This window comes from Micropterus salmoides, unplaced genomic scaffold, assembly GCF_014851395.1.
Source record: "Micropterus salmoides isolate LMB-PRFRI ecotype aquatic unplaced genomic scaffold, ASM1485139v1 Ms_hic_scaffold_9, whole genome shotgun sequence".
Classification (NCBI taxonomy): domain Eukaryota; kingdom Metazoa; phylum Chordata; class Actinopteri; order Centrarchiformes; family Centrarchidae; genus Micropterus; species Micropterus salmoides.
Genome location: NW_024044681.1, coordinates 16,738,042 through 16,755,884, shown reverse-complemented (window position 1 = coordinate 16,755,884; position 17,843 = coordinate 16,738,042). Strand labels below are relative to the sequence as shown.

General features: G+C 39.7%; 3 protein-coding genes across 3 annotated transcripts in view; 1 reads left to right on the top strand and 2 right to left on the bottom strand.

The window, feature by feature from the left end:
- Positions 1-6,142, bottom strand: part of stk10 (serine/threonine kinase 10) — a 47,431-nt gene extending 41,289 nt beyond the window's left edge. The window contains exon 1 of the mRNA XM_038708750.1: positions 5,612-6,142. Coding sequence (XP_038564678.1) covers positions 5,612-5,770 — 159 coding nt within the window. The 5' untranslated portion in view covers positions 5,771-6,142. The remainder of the gene's footprint in view (positions 1-5,611) is intronic.
- Positions 6,143-7,948: 1,806 nt separating this feature from the next.
- Positions 7,949-10,986, bottom strand: zmp:0000001268 (CYTL1 domain-containing protein). The gene is made up of 4 exons (XM_038709315.1): positions 10,788-10,986; positions 10,329-10,373; positions 9,894-10,040; positions 7,949-8,276 (listed from the first exon to the last, which is right to left on the bottom strand). Exons 1-4 carry the CDS (start codon positions 10,938-10,940, stop codon positions 8,232-8,234), a joined length of 390 nt encoding a protein of 129 aa, XP_038565243.1. The 5' UTR covers positions 10,941-10,986; the 3' UTR covers positions 7,949-8,231.
- A 3,413-nt stretch (positions 10,987-14,399) lies between these two features.
- stk32a (serine/threonine kinase 32A) overlaps positions 14,400-17,843 on the top strand; it is a 70,025-nt gene continuing 66,581 nt past the window's right edge. Inside the window, exons 1-2 of the mRNA XM_038709493.1 lie at positions 14,400-14,686; positions 15,796-16,352. Of these exons, the coding sequence (XP_038565421.1) occupies positions 16,301-16,352 (52 nt within the window). The 5' untranslated portion in view covers positions 14,400-14,686; positions 15,796-16,300. The remainder of the gene's footprint in view (positions 14,687-15,795; positions 16,353-17,843) is intronic.

The following is a 17,843-nucleotide window of genomic DNA, read 5'->3' as shown; positions in this document are numbered from 1 at the left end:
GTGGTTAAACACGGATGTGATAATATTCCTATGGCAACATGGGGTTTTCTCCAGAGTGACTGACAAAACCATTTTTTCAAAAAAGACAAAAACCCCAATATAAATTGGGGCAGTTGTGAGAAGTAGATTTAAACTTGTTTTGACATTGCAATCACTATTAGGCTAATTCAATTTGCGCACAGACGTGATCAGCAGTCTGATTTTGATGGTTAGGGCCAGTGCTACCAAACTTAAGAGTTGAGTTATTTTAAGAGAGACTGATCTTGGTTTACATAACACCTACTCAGCAGGAAAGTGACTTAAATGCTGTTGCAAGGCTGCAAAGCTGGGACATACTTTTCACCTCCACATTTGAGTAGACACGTGAACTTTACACCTAATCTTATGGCTAAATCCAACCTTAAAATGTGACAAAGTAATGCATGTGTTTGTGGCTTTTGAATTTTAACTGAATGAACTGAAGATCCAGTTGTTCCTGCTCTGAAAGAAAAAAAAGCACCTAAACTGATGTTTGGCATATTTTCTTCTGTCAACTCAGCGACAAGATTCTTCCTCTTACACAACCTGCTGCCTGCATGAAAGCATGTCAATTATGCTCTCACAGAATATAACTGGGCGTGGAGCACTTAACAGAGCGACGTTCAAACTTAACGGCCCCAAGATGGAGAAATGACTCTTTGCAGGATGTGAAAGTTTTGATCATCATTGCAAGATGTCCCACATTCAAAACCTTGAAGTGAACAAAGTTGCAAGCGCCAAAGCAGGTTAGTGAGGCAGGAAATCATGACATGCCACAGACAGAAAAAAAAGAACTCCTGCTTACTTCAATCATTCATACTCATGCAAGGCCTTTCTTTATTTAAGCCCATGCTTAATAAAGCATGAATCTCATGACAGATGAGAGCTGTACTGTACTGTAGCTCACAGTACACAATAAAAGTAGTAACAGATTGAAGCAGTTACACACTCGTGGTTAGAGCGTGCTGCTAAAACTAGGCTCAGACAGGTATTGTAAGATGCCAGATTATTCGGTAAAAATTGTAGAACTGATCTGAAATAACCTCAAGCAAATGGCAAACTTACAATGTGATTCCATTTTAAATTCATAAAAGGAGAGCAAATCTAACAAAGAAAAATGAAACATTACATATATCCAAGTCTGAGGTATTTGGTTACTTCTTGCTTTGATTCTAAGGTTTTCTGAGAATGGACTCCACAAGACTAAAAATATGTATCATAAATCCTCATGAACATCTTCAACCTACCAGCAGTAGCCTATATTGGATGTAGGAACACAGAAATTGCTTTCTGTAAGTGCTAGTAACAATGTCATCAAGAGGATGAAGACTCCCCCCCCAGCATGCTGAGCCCACCCCAGCAGGGCTCTTATCAGTCACTTTGGGCCCAGCTGGTCCCTGAGATTAGACTTAGCTTCAGGAGCACTGACGATGGTCTCACCAAAGGCATTTCAACATACGTCTTTGTGGCACCGCCATGTTCTAAATTAAGACAACAGCATTGAACATATACCTTGTGGTTTTCCTTCGCAAAGAGGATGTTGCAACCACTGATGACACCCAGTGTGTGCCTTTTTCACTTGACTAAAGGAGGATAATCATGTTTTAAGTGATTTTTCCATAAGCCTTTCACTTGTTCCACCATCTGTCCTTACAAGCCAGACCAGCACAACACATTTCCTAATGTGTGCCATAAAGCAATCCAGTTGTCGTAAGACATCTGGCCTGGTAGTAAATGTCTTCAGAGGCCCAAGAAACCAGGCCTGATCTAAAATGACACATTATTGAAACCTATTGTGCATTAATTCATTTTCAACAGACAAATACTAGTTCCAAAACAGTTTTATGGATTACATCCACAAGTCTATTCTGGCCTTGGCTGAATGAAAATCTGACCCATTAGACCAAACTTAATTATACCCAACAGTCTTGAATGAAAAGTGACAAAAGATAACCATGTAAAAAAGGCACAGACTGCGCCCTCTAACCTGTTCAACTCGCCACTTAGAACCATGTTTCAAAAGTGTGTTTTCACTTGCAAACTGACTTCTCTTTTCACAACACCATGCCTCTCGCAGTTCACACCCTTCCACTTCAGAAACTCAAAAACAAAAAGAAATTGTGCACATCGAAGTGTTGTCCCGCTTTTGAGACTGTGTACAAAAGCCGTTGTTGTTCATGAAGTGTCTGAATATATTGAAATTGTATCAAGTATACTCGATCAAGAGAGTGCAATACTCATACAGTATGTAGCTAACTACACAAACAATTCCTCTGTCACTTTCTTTAACATTTCGCAGACCAACTGGGATAAGAGCTACAGTGGTTTACACCGTATAGTGGGAATTTGACGGAGCGTAACCTCACAGTGTGCACGTGTGTATGGAAACACTCCACCAGCGGCAGCAGGGCAATGTGCTCAGCAGCACGTGGCCCATTAATTAGTGAGGGGAACCATACAATCCTCTGTTTCATGCTTCAGCTACAGCCACCCACCTTCACACACGAACACACTCTTTCAAACAAGTGCAAGCATGCATAGACAGGTGCGTACAAAACAAAAAAAAAAAGACATCCTTTGAATCACTGGGTGGACAGGAAGTGAGACATTCTCCTGTCATGACTTAAAGTATGAAAGTGGTTATGGGGAGAATGAAAGCCAGAAATGTCTGGGGGGATTTTTAAGCATCACCACAGTATTGTGGTATTAATGTTGATTATGGGGTTTGCACAACATTTGGAGCAGTATGTCAAGGACTTGCAATATGAGCTAAAGGTCAAGCATGCAATTGAATCAAACTGCAATTTAAATCTTAAAGTCACACTGATTACACATGAACAAATACACTGTCTTTAAATATTTCTGTTTAACACACCTCCACACTGATGGTGGACAGTGATACTGTAACTTCAGCATGTCAACAACAGCTTGTTTATGCACGTCTGTGAGGCTCTTTCACCAAAACCTGCATTTCAAAAATGAATTCTCTGCATTTGGTGTGTTTATTTTGTCAACCTATGTGCTAAGCTGCTTAGCTTAAGTTAGGTAAACATAATATCAACCATCAATTGCATTACATTCACTTTTCATGTAAATTCTTGTGTCTATTGTTATGCAAAAATAATTACTAGATCAAAAAACATACACATTAGACCATTAGTTTCACTTTTTCATGCAAATAAACATTAAACAGTAAACCATTTTGGCATGTGACCCTTTAAAAAAAATCTAAATGTACAACAGTTCAACCAAAGAGGAGTTTCTTGGCAAAACTTTATAGAAAAGAGGTATGATAAAATAAACTTGATCAAATTCACCCAGGATGCCTTATCTGCAGCAGAACATCAGCAATAGAAAAGTCCAGTTGTTCCTACAGGGAAAGACTCTGGAAATACAACAGAACACATTCGATAACTGAAGAATTATATTGCATTTTATTAGATCCTTCTTTCACGCTGTTCCTGCGATTCATAAACACAAGCAGCTTGATTTGTCCTTAACACTCCCCTTGAGCAACAAAGTGAGTTGTTATTCTCCCAATGGCGACATTAACCTTTAGAGAGTCAGGCTGACAGAAGCACTCTGTACTCTAAACCAACACTGTACAGTTGAAGAGGTCTGTGCTTAATCTCAAAGACAGGTGTTGGAAACTAAAGAAGCTGCCTGAGCAGGGGCCCTTGCGACGCGCATTTGACAAAAATTTCTTTTTTATGAAGGGACGATCCGTATTGCTCTTCTGGTGTCTGTCACACATCCAAGCCCAGCTTTTTATTTGACTCCTGCCCCTAACAGTCTGATAAGCAGCTGATTTCACTTGTGACTGAGATATCGAGCCTCCTCCCTGCTCTATATCAAAAGCCTTTAACAACGGAAAACATGTGCAATTCACCACTCGAGGCCTCTCCCTCCCACAGACGAGCAGATCATTCGGAGGTTCGGGAGCGATGAGAGGAAGTTGTCCCCTGATGAAAGTCCCACGATTACCTCTCTTGGTAATCATCTGCTCCCCACTCTGCCGCCCTCCCCTTTCTATCTTGACAGATGCAGGTGTGGAGCTGTCCTCCTCCAAACCACTCAGGAGAGGAAACCGAAGCCAAAGACGAGGCTTGGCATTTGTATAAGAAAGACTTAGAGGGGACATTTCAAAAAGCTTGCCAGTTAGTGTGTATGCCCCCACGCTGTAACACTCAACTAACATCTTTAAACTTAAAGCCTCTCATGTTTAGTGAGTCCCTCAGCATCTTAGAAGCAAACTAAAAGCATTGTTTGTTTTCATGCTATACCGGTTGCTTCACTTCTGTCCTTGTTGTTTTTATCTGTCAAAAGACCATCCACAGGATGCCTCACATACTCTCTCTGCTCACAAGACTCAATACAAGACAACTTCCATAATGTTTAATTCAGACCTGTGGCTACACAAGCAAGAAATTAACCATTTTCTTTTAATTTCATTGTAAAAAAGGCACCATTCCCCTGAGACTCTGACATTTCATTGGGACAGATGGAGGTCTCTGATTATGAACTTTCAAAATTCATCTTCCCGTGTCTGCGCTCCTGATGCCCCAGTGTGTGCATACTGTCCAGCAAAAACAAAATACCTAAATAAGGTGGAGCCCTCTAAAAAGACTACATTTGCTGTTCAGCGCAGACCTCTGGTAAGGCATCACTTCTTCCACTGAGGCCCCCCTTCTAGATGTGTCAAAGACTTTCACTGTGCTCCACAGGGCAGCACAGACACAGAGCGCCTGTGCCATGCTGCACACGGAGGGGGCTGACCAGCGAACAGATCCAGATTAAATAACTCCTCTGAGCCAAAAGTAGTGCTGCTGCTGATGTTTGAGAGGAAACGGACAGAACTAAGGAAGAGAGTGAGTGAGGGAGGGAGGGAGTTGGGTGGGTGATTGAAGGTGTTTCTAAAACTCACAAGAAAAATCACTAGAGGAGTGAGTCTCTTTTTACATACTTCAGTAAAACTATGATTTAAGAGAATGAGAGAAAGTTGCTTCAACAAGCCACTCATACAAGAAATAAAACTGAAGATGCTGATCTCAGCAAAAGGACATAAACTATCATTGACTAACATGTATGTAATAAATTATTATTTAACAAGTTTTCATCCACTGGTCATGTTGCATAACCTATCCGCGATACCCAAAGCCACAGTTTGATGAATACCTGACCTGTTCTTACAGTGAAACTCTGAAGCAACAGCATAGTTGAGGTATTAAGTCACAATCTCAGGGACGGTGCAGCATCCACAGGTGACTGGAAGTAGTTCACACCTTTTTTATTGCAGGCTATATTCTAAGAAAGAGATATGTGCACTGCAATGGAAACTCGATCATACTAAAGGAAACTGAAGTATGATGTATTTAATCATGGAGAAGCACATAAAAGCTAGCAAACATTGTGGGAGAACATAAGATTTACAGTTTAAGTATTCAAGAAGCTCATCTAACATTTAACAGTGTATACTGGACTTGACAACAGGTGGGCAACTTATCAATAAAGTTTAAGAGGATTAAGAACTATAAACAGGTTCATCACTGCACTAATGTGGTCAGTGTGCAGGTACCTCTGAGACCACACTCACCTTATAGACCTTCCCAAACGCTCCGTCGCCCAGCTCGCCAATAATTTCCCATATGTCGTTTGGATCGATGTCCCGATGGACGTGCTCATACTGCTTTACTTTCTTTTTGATTTCAAGTGTTGGCAGACGGAGTATTCTGCTGAATCTCGCGAGTGCCATTATTTACAGTGCGATAAAATTCAGCTAAAAAAAAAAAAAAAGTGTCAAAAGGCTCTTCACAGAGAGCGCAGAGGCGCGTGGCCAGATACTCTACCAGTTCACCAAACGTCACTTTCCGTGTCCAAGAGAAAAGAATAATAGACTTGAGCTACTTCAAAGAAGTTGGTCTACTCCGTCCATGACAACCCGGGTCTCTGAAGACTCTGCGTTCATAGTCCCATTCACAAGATGCGGGGAAGTGCTGGACGCGCGGTGACCACCTGCCGCTGGAAACACGATGGAATAGCCGCTTGCCCGCCTGCCAGGGCAACTTGTTGCTTCTTACTGCTCGAAAACGCCCCACCTTGCTACTCAACAACCCTCCCTCTGCCGTCATGGAAATGTAGTTTCTTTGAAAGAGTAACTCGTCGAAACTGTTGCGCTGATGAAGTACAAGGACTTCATGTCCGGGTTGGTGCTGGGCGTGTCCTCTGGCTTGCTCCCACACAGCTGTGCCATTAACCTACTCCACTTCTTGGAGCGCTCTAAGCTGCAGTTATGAGTTCATTGTGACCCTAATTTACTTTATTGTTTACATCCTACTGCATCACTATAATGTTAAGGTTTTTTTTTTTATATATTATTAAAGAACTGTACAAGTGAGACTCAGACACAGTTAGTGATAGATCATTACAGTTTAATACAGTTTAATTAGGAAGTTTTAAAATCAGAATTCATCTGCAATCTTCTTACTTTCTTCTCTTCTCTATATGATGGCTCAACTACCCTGCTCGTCACCTTTACAGGCAGTACTCAAGCGCCCTCTAGCGGCACATTCAGCACAGTCGTTGATAAACGACTTCAATGTGAGAAAGCTACAGATGAATTAAATAATATTTTATAAAGCATTAAGCCCAAATACCAAACATTCTGTGTTTCCGGCATCTCAGATGCGATACTGTGTAGCTTTCATGTTCTATATAATTTTAAATTGAATGTGTTGGGTCAATCAATTTGAAGACATCACCTTGGGATCTGGGAAAACAGTCATGTTTTTATACTATATTCATTTTTTCCTTTTTAAATAAAGGATAAAATAGCATAGATAACTAAATGTAACTATAGGATCATGGGGTGTATGATTTTTCCTCTTTCCTTTAGTGTAGTTTTGTGCTCTATGCTGCTGTGACCTTTTACAGTTATTTTTTATCTGATGTTTTTCTAACCTTCAGAATGAAACTCTTTAACTTTCATTTATTATCTAATTTGTAACAGTGAATTTCTCTCTATGGAATTCTATGGAAAGATTAGCCAAACAATTAACTGCTGAATTAGCAATTATGGACAGGAAGATTGGCAGCAGCGCGGTGATGTCATGCTTTGCTTGCTCATCAGTACTGCACTAAGCTGTGGGTTGGAAGACGGAATTTGGCATGTTGTGTTTCAACGGCAGCTTTACTGTTTCAAGATATGCATCAGGATATATTTATCAATTTTAGTGTATAGGTTTATTTATCTTAATTGTTTAAACTTCATGCAAAACCAACCATTTTGTTAAACAGTCTCTAATAGCACTTACTATTGTTGATACATTGTGAAAGAGATTTAATCACAGCTCCTGTAAATCTCCAAAGGTCTCTACTAATCTCCTAACACTAATGAGTTGTCACTGTTGTAATTGTGTGTATACTTTGTGTACATACTTTGTACAGTTCCTATGACTACAAACCTCTCTCAATTAAGCTCCAGCATGTTAACTTGAAGCCCCTTCCCTCCCTCTAAAATCCCTATTGGTTTTAAGTAATTTTGATCCTTTCACACACCAATAAATACTGGGTAATGATGATTTAGAAATACTCAGAAATGCCTAACAACAGACCTTATGTCACAGAAGACATTTGCACTGGTGTAAACAATGAAATTAATGATGGATGAACTCCATTTAGTTGCTTCAGCTTCATGATTCAGTCCATGGTGGCTCACTGTCATACTGACTTACTGGGACACCTGAACACAAGTCAAAATGTTTGCTGTTAAAAATGCTCTCTTTAACGATCTGTCAATATGTGACAGGGTATATTTAACGTGGAGTCACTTTGATATCATTGGAGGAGTAATTAGAACAAGTAAATACAATCTTTTATTAAAATACATGAGATGCATATTGTGTTTATTGTCAATAAATGAGAATAACAAAAGGCATTTTAATAAAGTTTATTATGTGAAATGTTTCCAGTCAGATTCCATAGGAAAGATGTGATAATTAGTGATACTAATAAACCCCATTAAAGTTAGAAAACAGATTATTACAGTATGTTTATTTAACATAGTTACACAACCAGAGTTACTATAGATATAAACTTAACTTCAGCCTTGTGTCTTTCAATCACTGCAGACGCTTGGAGAATGTACATTGACAGATTGCTGTCTCTCCACTCTCCTTTGAAAGACTTTGAGCAGTAATATAGTCATTTTGGGTAGGTTAGTGCTCCAGTGCCGCACAGTCATAGATCGTGAACACCAAGTCCTATAAAAAAGATAAGTGAAATAGACGTTTGTGATTGAATAAGATCATTATTCAGGATTCACATTTCATATGCAGCTCAATCTCATGAGCCTTCATGTTAAATACATTGTTATAGGGATTGAAAGTGCAGGTACAAATAAAAATCCCAAACAGAAAATCACCCATGTGACATGTGTGCACTCACAATCCATTTCCTTTTTTTCCAGTCTATAATTGACCTTAATCAACCATTTCTCTGTTATTGAAGCTTTCTAAAATGACCAAAACAAAAGTGGATTAACTCTAACCCTTTGTCGAGACATCATGGCCTGGTCTGCGCAGACATGTCATGTCACTCATTATGTTATGGGAAATCAGGCGCAGACCCAGATGTGCCTGACTTCATAGTTCAGGTGAGCAGGATCAAACATCCACTGAGAACTGAATGTTTTTTGGTAATCCATTATAAACCCTGTTTAATCCTGTGAAATGACCTACTAGCAGTCAGTTTGAATGCATCTCATCAGTGTTAGTCTGTTTTCCCTTTTTCTGTGACATGTTGGGCTGCAGTGACTTTGGCTCAGTGGATATAGTGCAGATAAATTTGAATTATTATTATTACGCAAGTTTTTCATTTCAAAAATTCATAATGGCAAGTTAGTTGGAGACTTTGTGTACAGCAGACTAAGTCAAATTTAGTGCTGAATTACAACTATATTTTTCGGGTTAACGTGCCAATAAATGATCTGTAGCTCAACTAATAATCTTAAAGAAAGTTGATTTCACTGTTACATCTTGGATGAGGTTAATACACTGTACAGCTGGACAGGTGGTCAATGAATCAGTGTAGCTACATATCTTAATACAAACGTTTGCGATTATCACACAAAAGGCTAATTTCCATTAACCTCTGTCATAATAACTGGCTATGGCCATGACAGTTAATACCTCTTACTAACTACCACTCACTAGCTGCTACACAGGAAATACAAACATGGTGATAATGGGAATTTTACATCACAGTATCAGATAGTCATGACATCATAAAGGACACACTAAAAAAAGTGTGATTTCTTTTGTTAAAAATAGCATTGATTGTTTTTGTTTAACCCTGTATGAGTGATTTACTTACATAAAAACAAATTGGATGTAAAGATTTCAAGGATTTATTATGTTGCTGGATGAGATGACATATTTTTAAGTTTTCACTTACATTCTGTGGCATGCATTGTACTTTGATTGTTGTAGACAACAAGGACTGAAAAGACAACAGCCTAATCAAATATAAGTGTATTTAATCTCCTTATTCGTACAACTTTACATAGTGTCACTTGTTTGTGAAATTTCTACATATTGCTACTGTAGTGTCCCCCAGATCGGGCTTTGGGTGTCACAAGGTTAAGTGGACCAAAACAATACAACTTTTACTAACAGTGCTACTACCACTATGAATTGTACCTTATTTATTCACAGAAGAGAAAGTCACTTTTTCAAAAATGTTATATTCCGCTAAAAGTACAGATAATGTACAAAAAAATCTTTCCATGCAAACTGATTTAAGGTACATGTAGTTTCATTTTATATATTGTATTGAATCTCATTGTGTTGAACTTATTCAGACCATTTGTCTTGTCTTACCCCATGACATTTCTCTGACATGATGATGAAGAGCTGTCTCAGAGTGACACCCAGCTTCCTCACTTCTCTGGTGTAAGCGCAACGGCGCTCACGCAGGCCTTCCACCAGGGAGATGTAGGTTCTCATTTTGTACATCACGCAAGCATTCTGGCGGCATGAGTAGTAGCAATTAGTGTCCCCGCCGCGTGATTTACAGCTGAGGTTTTCAGTCAAAATACCACAGATGTTAGTGTAGAAACGTTTGGGGCAGCCAGATAGTTCAAAACAAAGAGTGAAATAAACATCGACTGAAAATACCGATCAGAAAACATATTTTCTCAAGTAAAGTTTTTATGTTATCTTAAAATTTAACTTAGGTTGACTTCCAAATATTTCAGTCTATTAAGATTGATAATAAATAGGTTTAAGTCATGGGGAACTTGAAGTTACACTTACATGGACATCAAGATACAGAGGTGGCATGTGTTGCATGCAGAAGCTCTGGATGAAAAAAACAATAGGTACCATTAAGTTTTAAAAAAACAATGTTGACAGGATAATCTAATGTAGCTTTTATTCCCATAAACTCATACTCACAGGAGTCTCACATAACTAAATAAATCCAACTAAAATGTGTTCACATTTACCCTGCTATGTTTTGATTTGATGAATTATACTAAATTAATGTATTAATTCTTACCTGTAACTAACTACACTTAATGAAGGAATTAGATAGCTATTATCTCCACTATGGTCCTTTGTACAATACATAAAAAGCACTAAACACAGAACAAGTACAAATACAATGTGGCACACAAGGCCTTTCAAGAATAGGAACTGAAAACAACCTTTGAGGTAAATCTAATGTATATAAAGCAAAAATCTATAAGAGTGACAACACAGCAGCTGACTTACAGTTTCAGGATCCCTCTTTAAATCTGCAGCCCACTGGGTGAGATCTCGTGCCATGCTCAGTACCTTGGTGTAGCATGTTGGTGGGTAGAAAGGGTAGCTCAGTACCAGTGGCGCCAAAGACAAAACAAGCAACAAGTGGTTAAAGATCGCCATGACTCCCTGACACCTACTGCACTAACAAAACCTTTGTTTGTTTGTGTCACCAGTGCACACATGCAGCCACGTATGCATGTGGACATATTTTAGCCCGCCCACTGTTTACTCCAAAATAATTATGCAACTGTAGTAGTGGAATGACAGGAATCACCCCATTGTGTCAGATTAACCAGTACTGATCTTTATGGAAGAGTGAAAGCAGAGTCGAGAGGACAGCACAGTGGGATTTTTGTCAAAAAGTTTTAATACTGAGAAGAAATAAATGATTAATTTGCCTTAGGGCAGCTCAGGAAGGGAGGAATATTCAGCATAGTATTCCTTTTATTTGAGTAAAATGATGAAGTATTAACATGAAAAAAATTCTTAAAGTACCAAAAATAAAAGTACTCATTATGCAGAATAGACCATTTCAAAATACTGTATATTATAATATTGGATCATAAACATTAATGCATTAATATGTACCCCCACTTTAATGTTGCAGCTGCTAAAGTGAAGCTAATTTAAAATACTGCTCGGTAGCTTGTACATTTTTGTCCAGGGATCAATAAAGTTTTAACTTAACCCATGATAATCCATAATTTCTTTGTTGAATACACTTGTGTTATTCATTTGAATTTGCAAAGAAACCAGTAACTAAAGTTAGCAAATAAATTTAGTGGAGTAAAAAGAACATTATTATAATTCTTGGGAGCAGAATTCTAGCAGAAAATGGGAAAACTCAAAATTGAAATTAAGTACAGGATTTTAGAACATGTTCTTTGTTACTTTTCACTTCTAAAGATTTCTTTTCATATGTAGTACAAAACAAATGTACATTCTGCAAGATCACATACAAAACAGGACAGTGCCACAGCCTTGAGATCCCAACTCAATATAAGCTATAGCACCTTTGGAATGAAATTGATGCATATTTTTAATGTATTATATTTTAATATTCTTCTGCAGGTCATTTGTTGCTTTGTACATTTTAATTTAAAGCACAGTGAGTTAACATTGAAATGTGCTACAAAAATAAAACTACCTTGGCTGGTAGAATAAAGACAGTCTTGAGGCCAAAAATGGGACCAGAGAATTCAGATGTTGGACATGTATGCCATAGGAGGTATTTGGACCTTTATTCTATTAGTGCGGGTGTGCAGGGTGTACTGTTATTTATTCAATCTCTGAAGAAGTGAAAAAAACAAGATAGCAAAACACATCAATAAACTCCAACAAGGAGTTGATGTTGGCACAAGCCACAGACTACCAGAGTATTACATTTCTAATGTTCATACCTAAACATTATATTTATTCAGCTTATCTTAATTTTACCAAGCAGCTGAACACAGCTCAGTATTCTGAACACTTAATATATAAACAACCTTATATGTGTAAAATAATTTCAGTGGTAAAACTACATATATTTCCTGCAGTAAAAAGCAAAACCTCAAGTATGAAACATGCCTGTTAAAACCTATTAACCTGTACTCTGATATCTGTTTGCCATAATTAAGCATGTTTGCAGTGGGGAGGGGGTGGTGTTTATCTGCAGATACTTTGACTGGAATACAGTAAATTGAAACTTCCCAAGACCCTTCCCATATTGAAACTGGCTTCTGTCCTATCATGGTATGCCCTTTTTATCCACTAGATGGGGCTAATTTCAGCTTAAATCTTCTTGAGCATTCTTAGTCCAGCATCATGTTGAAGTTCTCCAAATACTTTCATTCCTTAATTAAAATCTGAATGTGATATAAAAAGGATTTATATATGACCAATTTTCCATACAGGCAAAAAAAAATACCCTCACAAAACGCAAAACTAGGACAACGCTGGGACACGCCAGTGCCTCCTGCTTGTTAAGTAGCTTTACTCTGTCTCTGTCCAGGTGTGATATGGCACTGTCATCGCTCATCCCATCTAGAAGAGCACCACACTCACTGATGCTGCCAAACGCACAGTAGGACATTGGCCTGCTTTTGAGTTGTGCTAGTCACCTCTCATAGTGTGCATTGAGAGTTGGAGGTCTGTCTCCTCCCTCCATAAAAAGATGGATGGCCCACACAGAGTGTGTCTTGGCATGACAGAGAGCCACAAAGAGGAAGAAAATGTGTAGTGTGTGCTGTAAGCATATCTCTGGTCCCACAGTTGCCCTACTCAGCCATTCTCTTCTCGACCTTGGCCTGCTCAATTAACATGGGACACGGGTGACCGTGCTGTCCTTATAATGGACGGATGTGTTTTACAGTTAGTAGTTAATGGCCATAGCAGTCTGCAGCATGGCAGCATGGCAGCATGGCATTGCATGTAAAGCTGACGTGCATAATGTGAAAACATGTATAGGGGAACTTAATCTTGCTTCCCTAGGTACTTCAGGTACTTATTCACTGGGTTGTCCAGTCAACCACTATCCTTTATTGCAAGCCAGTGAGGGGTAAGTGCCTTACTCAATTGGACCTCAGAAGGTAAGTTGGTGAGGTAAGTGAGTTAAGTCATTCAACCCACCCACATATTTTCAGCTTTTCCAGACATTTGAGCCAAATTTAGGATACCGACTATGGAAATATGGGAATAACACACACTCCATATGTGTGCTCACAGGCGGCTCAAATAAAATAATCCTAAAACCTATATGGTGTACGGTGCATGTAAGAATATTAAATTAATATTATATTAATGCTTTAGGAGATAATAAAAGACATACCATAAAGCACAATAAGGTCAAGCATAGACTCACAATCAAACACCAGAAAGATATTACTGGCCATTATTCCCCCTGTCGGACTATTTCCATAAAACTTTAAAGGCTATTATGAGAAAGTAGGCTCTGTTGGTCTATTAAGAGAGTGCCCCTCACCTGGGGGCCAGCGGGTTGAAACACCCACAATGGCTTGCTGAAGAGCTTTGAGCAAGGTAGCAGCTCTGGTAGTGTGTGTGTGTGTGTGTGTGTGTGTGTGTGTGTAATAAAATAATTCCCTGCGACAAAAGTAAAGAATTATAAATAGAGTATTACGAGGCAATAAAGTGATCCTTAAATGAAAAGATCCGCATTGGCTCATTGTTAATACTACACACGCGCATGTGTTCTGTGGAAATCAGCATCATCGCGGGCCATTGATAAAAAGACAACCTCTTCTTAATTTTAGGCAATAACCCAAAAGAAAAACACTGCAGGGGCTACAGAATGACTCTGCATTGCTTAACTGACTACAGTAAACTTGTAATTATAACAGGCACACTCGTCTCTCTATGGGCTAATATTTCTAAAATATAATATTCCAGTAAAGATTTTAAGTGTAATCTATTTGGTATCTATGTGAAAATGCATTAGGGAGTATAGATTTTGGCTGAGTGAGTGCCAATAACAGGGAATGCTCAGCACCACCGCCACAGCAGATCAGCATGTGAAACGTGCCTCTCCAGACGCACGGTGGTGTCCAGCGCATTACACAGGCGGCGATGTGGAGGTCAGTCGCTCATCAGTGCAACGCGCCGAGCAGTTTCCCCCGTAAACACCCGTCTCTGTTCCATTTGTCCTCCAGAAACAAGGGATTTCGCATTGCACTCAGTCGGCGCATCCCGCAAGTCACGTTCTGCTGAACGGTTCCATTTTTCGGGTGGCAGGTGTCCCGGTGCGTCATCGTCCGAACACCGGACAGGGGATGCTTTGAGGTGCACTGTTGCTCCCCTGATGCTTCACATCTCTGCAGCAAACCGTGCTGGAAATGGTCCCATGTTCAACTAACCGGCGCCGCTCAGAGGTAGGTTCCCACAGCCACAGCTACCCTGCATGGATGCAGGAGGGTGCTTTCTATTCAGCGCATTTCTCCCATATGATCAGATAAGGGCTCCGGGCACAATGTCCTCTGCGGGCCAGGGGGCTCAGCAATGCGGCTTCCCGCACTACTTTTTAAATATTTAATTTAACCCTAGAAGGGTATTCAGATACGCTGTGATGGGCTTATCATCCAGTCTGAGAATGACATTCATGAAAGGGTTTCCCCTCGCGGATTAAATATTGCGACGATGACTTGAAGTTTTCCTATTTAAATGCATCTCATAACTCAGTCCAGTCATTCATTCTGCTTTCATATTTTATTATGGGGCATGCTGTCAGTTTAAAATGATACAAGAGCAAACCGCATAGTAAAGCTGTGGTGTGAATATTGTAGCATCATGGGAGATTCTAATGTCATTAAAAACTTTCTTTCTGACACTCCTGAGGATATTACAGGAATATCATAGCGTAAGATGCACACATGTACACGATGTACTAACATCCCTACACTTCAGTAAAATTACATTTGAGTTCATAGGCTGATTTTATGAGGCAGCAGGGTTTCAGTATTTGTTTGTTTTTGTCTAGTGGATCTTACTCATGAAATCTCATGTCCTGAAGAGGGCAACATGAGGGATTCCATTTACAGTACACAACACCAGCAAACTATAAGTCAAAAGCCTCCAATGTTGTGCTCTTAATGGGAAAACTGATCATACCATTCATCACCCATGCACTGCAAAATGGGCTCCTCTGAGATGACTTTCAGATTAAAACATAAAAATTGAATAATGACTAAATGACAGATGGAAGAAAGAAGGACAGGATGAAGAAGGAAGGAGACCTGTACTGTAAAAATAGGAATAAAAGTTCACAAAACATATTGATTGCTAATGAAGTCCTTGACATTAATGTGCTCTCCTGCTGCCATTGCAGGTTGCATTTTTTTGTATTTTGTATTTTAGTATCTTATCTTAGAAAATGATGTGTCGATTTTCCATTGATCATTAGATGCTGCCCCCCCCCCCGTCCTTCCTTCCCTCCCTCCCTCACTCTACTGGTGGTGTCATGTTTTCCTGCCTCCCCTCACAGGTTAGACTCTCAGTTAACAGAGGGTCACAGCCACTAACACAAGACCCAGCCTCCTCCTGAAGAGGCACGAGTCGTCCGCCTGCCTGTGTTCGTCTCAGCAGCAGTGAAGACAGACAGGAGACTTACACCGTGGTGGTCAGCCTTTGTGTGTGTGTTTCAGTGAGTCAGTGCCTTTAGTGTTCCCCCAAGCCCTCGACTGTGTGTTTGTGTGTGTATGTGTGTGTGTGTGTGTGTGCAATGATGTGTGGCTCTGTCAAGGTGGAGAATTAAGAGGAAGACCTGTCAGTGAAACCGAGCCAGCTGTTGCGTATGTGTGTGTCAGGGCTGAGCAGTCCAGCACGCGAGATTAAGAGTGTGTGTGTGTGTGTGTGTGTGTGTGTGTGTGTGTGTGCGTGCGTGAGGGGCTACTGTTGACCAGGCTATGAGTGCGTCTCAGAGGGAGAGGCGGTTCGATGCTGAGTTGAGCTAAAGGAGCAGAACAGGAGAATCTGTAAGAGGAACAGCCATGGGGCTCGGACAGTCCAGCAAGGCTCCCGTCACTGATGACACAGACGATGGTAAGTACTGAAACATCCTTATTTGACTTTCTTCTCTTTTTGTTTCTCTACTTTCGTGGCTCAAATCGAGTAAAGATAAACGGGGATGGTGGGTGAAACAACACGTGAAATGGCATGAAAGTTGTGAGCAGGATTCACCACCTTTGATTGCCTTATGCTAGGGAGTCCCGTCTTTTCTGCAGCCTTGTCAGTGTGTTCCCATATTCCTTTGTGATCTGAGTAGATAATACAATGTGAATTTATTGATCTGAGTCAGTTCCTTTAAATTAATTTCACTCTGGCTGCACCCTGGGGGCTTCAAATAAGTCAGCGTTACATGATTCAGGGGTGTAGAGAGAAGTGAAGTGTCTTTCCCAGGTTTTTCCTACTGAAATTATTTTTTTCTGTCTATCTGGGATCCTAGATGGTCTGAAACATTTGTTTAATTTCATAAAGTTGCAAACTGCAATTTCTGTTTTCAGTTTAACCCATTCAGCCTGTTAATATCCCCTTAATTACCACTAGAATTTTCTTTTATTTGTTTGTCTGGTGAAATAGGTATTTCATTATTGTGTGACAAACCAACATTATTTTTCGCTCTGTGTCAAATGACTGCATCGCACTCTAATGAGATCGATATCTGTGGCTTTTCACTGGAGGCAACCTCTGTCAAAAGGGAAATCATTATTCATGGTTAACCTTGCTGCTTAGTCATCTAGTGTGTTGTACTGGAAATGTCATAACTGAGCGTCTCTGAACTCTGAGTTAATGAAACAGGGAACCTTTTTGACTTCTCTCTCTCAAAATCAGCGTGGGCGATTGCACCGAGGGCAGCAGAATAATAAACACAGAGACACACCGTTTTGATTTGAAAAAGCCCCGCTCACTGGAAACGAAGTAATCCCCTTGCTGATGAAACTCGCGTCAGGCACCGGCATGATTCCCCGTTTGAGGTTGGAGCAAGCAGATGGGTCACTGCATGTTGAGTATACATCATGCAAATTGAGTTTTCACTTTACACATCAGGAGTGTTAAAGGTCGTTTAAAGGTAATATTAGGCACAGCGGTGAAATTCATGTTTGTTTGTTAATTCAACAGTGAATATTTATAAATGCAGACATTTCAAAAATATACTGTATGGAAATGCTCCAAGGTTGGCTAATGGTCATTTTCATCTGTAGTTCCTGAACAGCTAAAAAGTTACCTGACAAGTTTTAAATGTAGTTGGTGTCAAAGTTATAAATAACATTTTACTACTTTACAAATTTGGTCATGACCACATATAACAACCATCAGGCCAGGTTTGCAAAAATGTATCTCTTTCATATTTTACACACCCAATATTTAAACTGCCAGTTCAGCAAGGCCTTTTCCTGACGATTTATCTGAATAGAAGAGCTTCACAAAAATACAAATGAGTGTGAGATTGTGATGCGCCTAATCATTTAGGTTCTTCTTTAGATATTTTTATATACATTACTGTTGATCTTTGCGGTCTCTATTATAAATGAG

Bases quoted from the DNA above. Each gene is read 5' to 3' on its own strand.
- zmp:0000001268 (XM_038709315.1), bottom strand. From the start codon at position 10,940: ATGGCGATCTTTAACCACTTGTTGCTTGTTTTGTCTTTGGCGCCACTG. The intron at 10,374-10,787 runs GTAAGTCAGCTG...TTTTTCATCCAG, and splicing joins TAAAGAGGGATCCTGAAACT to AGCTTCTGCATGCAACACAT. The intron at 10,041-10,328 runs GTAAGTGTAACT...TCATGCCGCCAG, and splicing joins CTCTGTATCTTGATGTCCAT to AATGCTTGCGTGATGTACAA.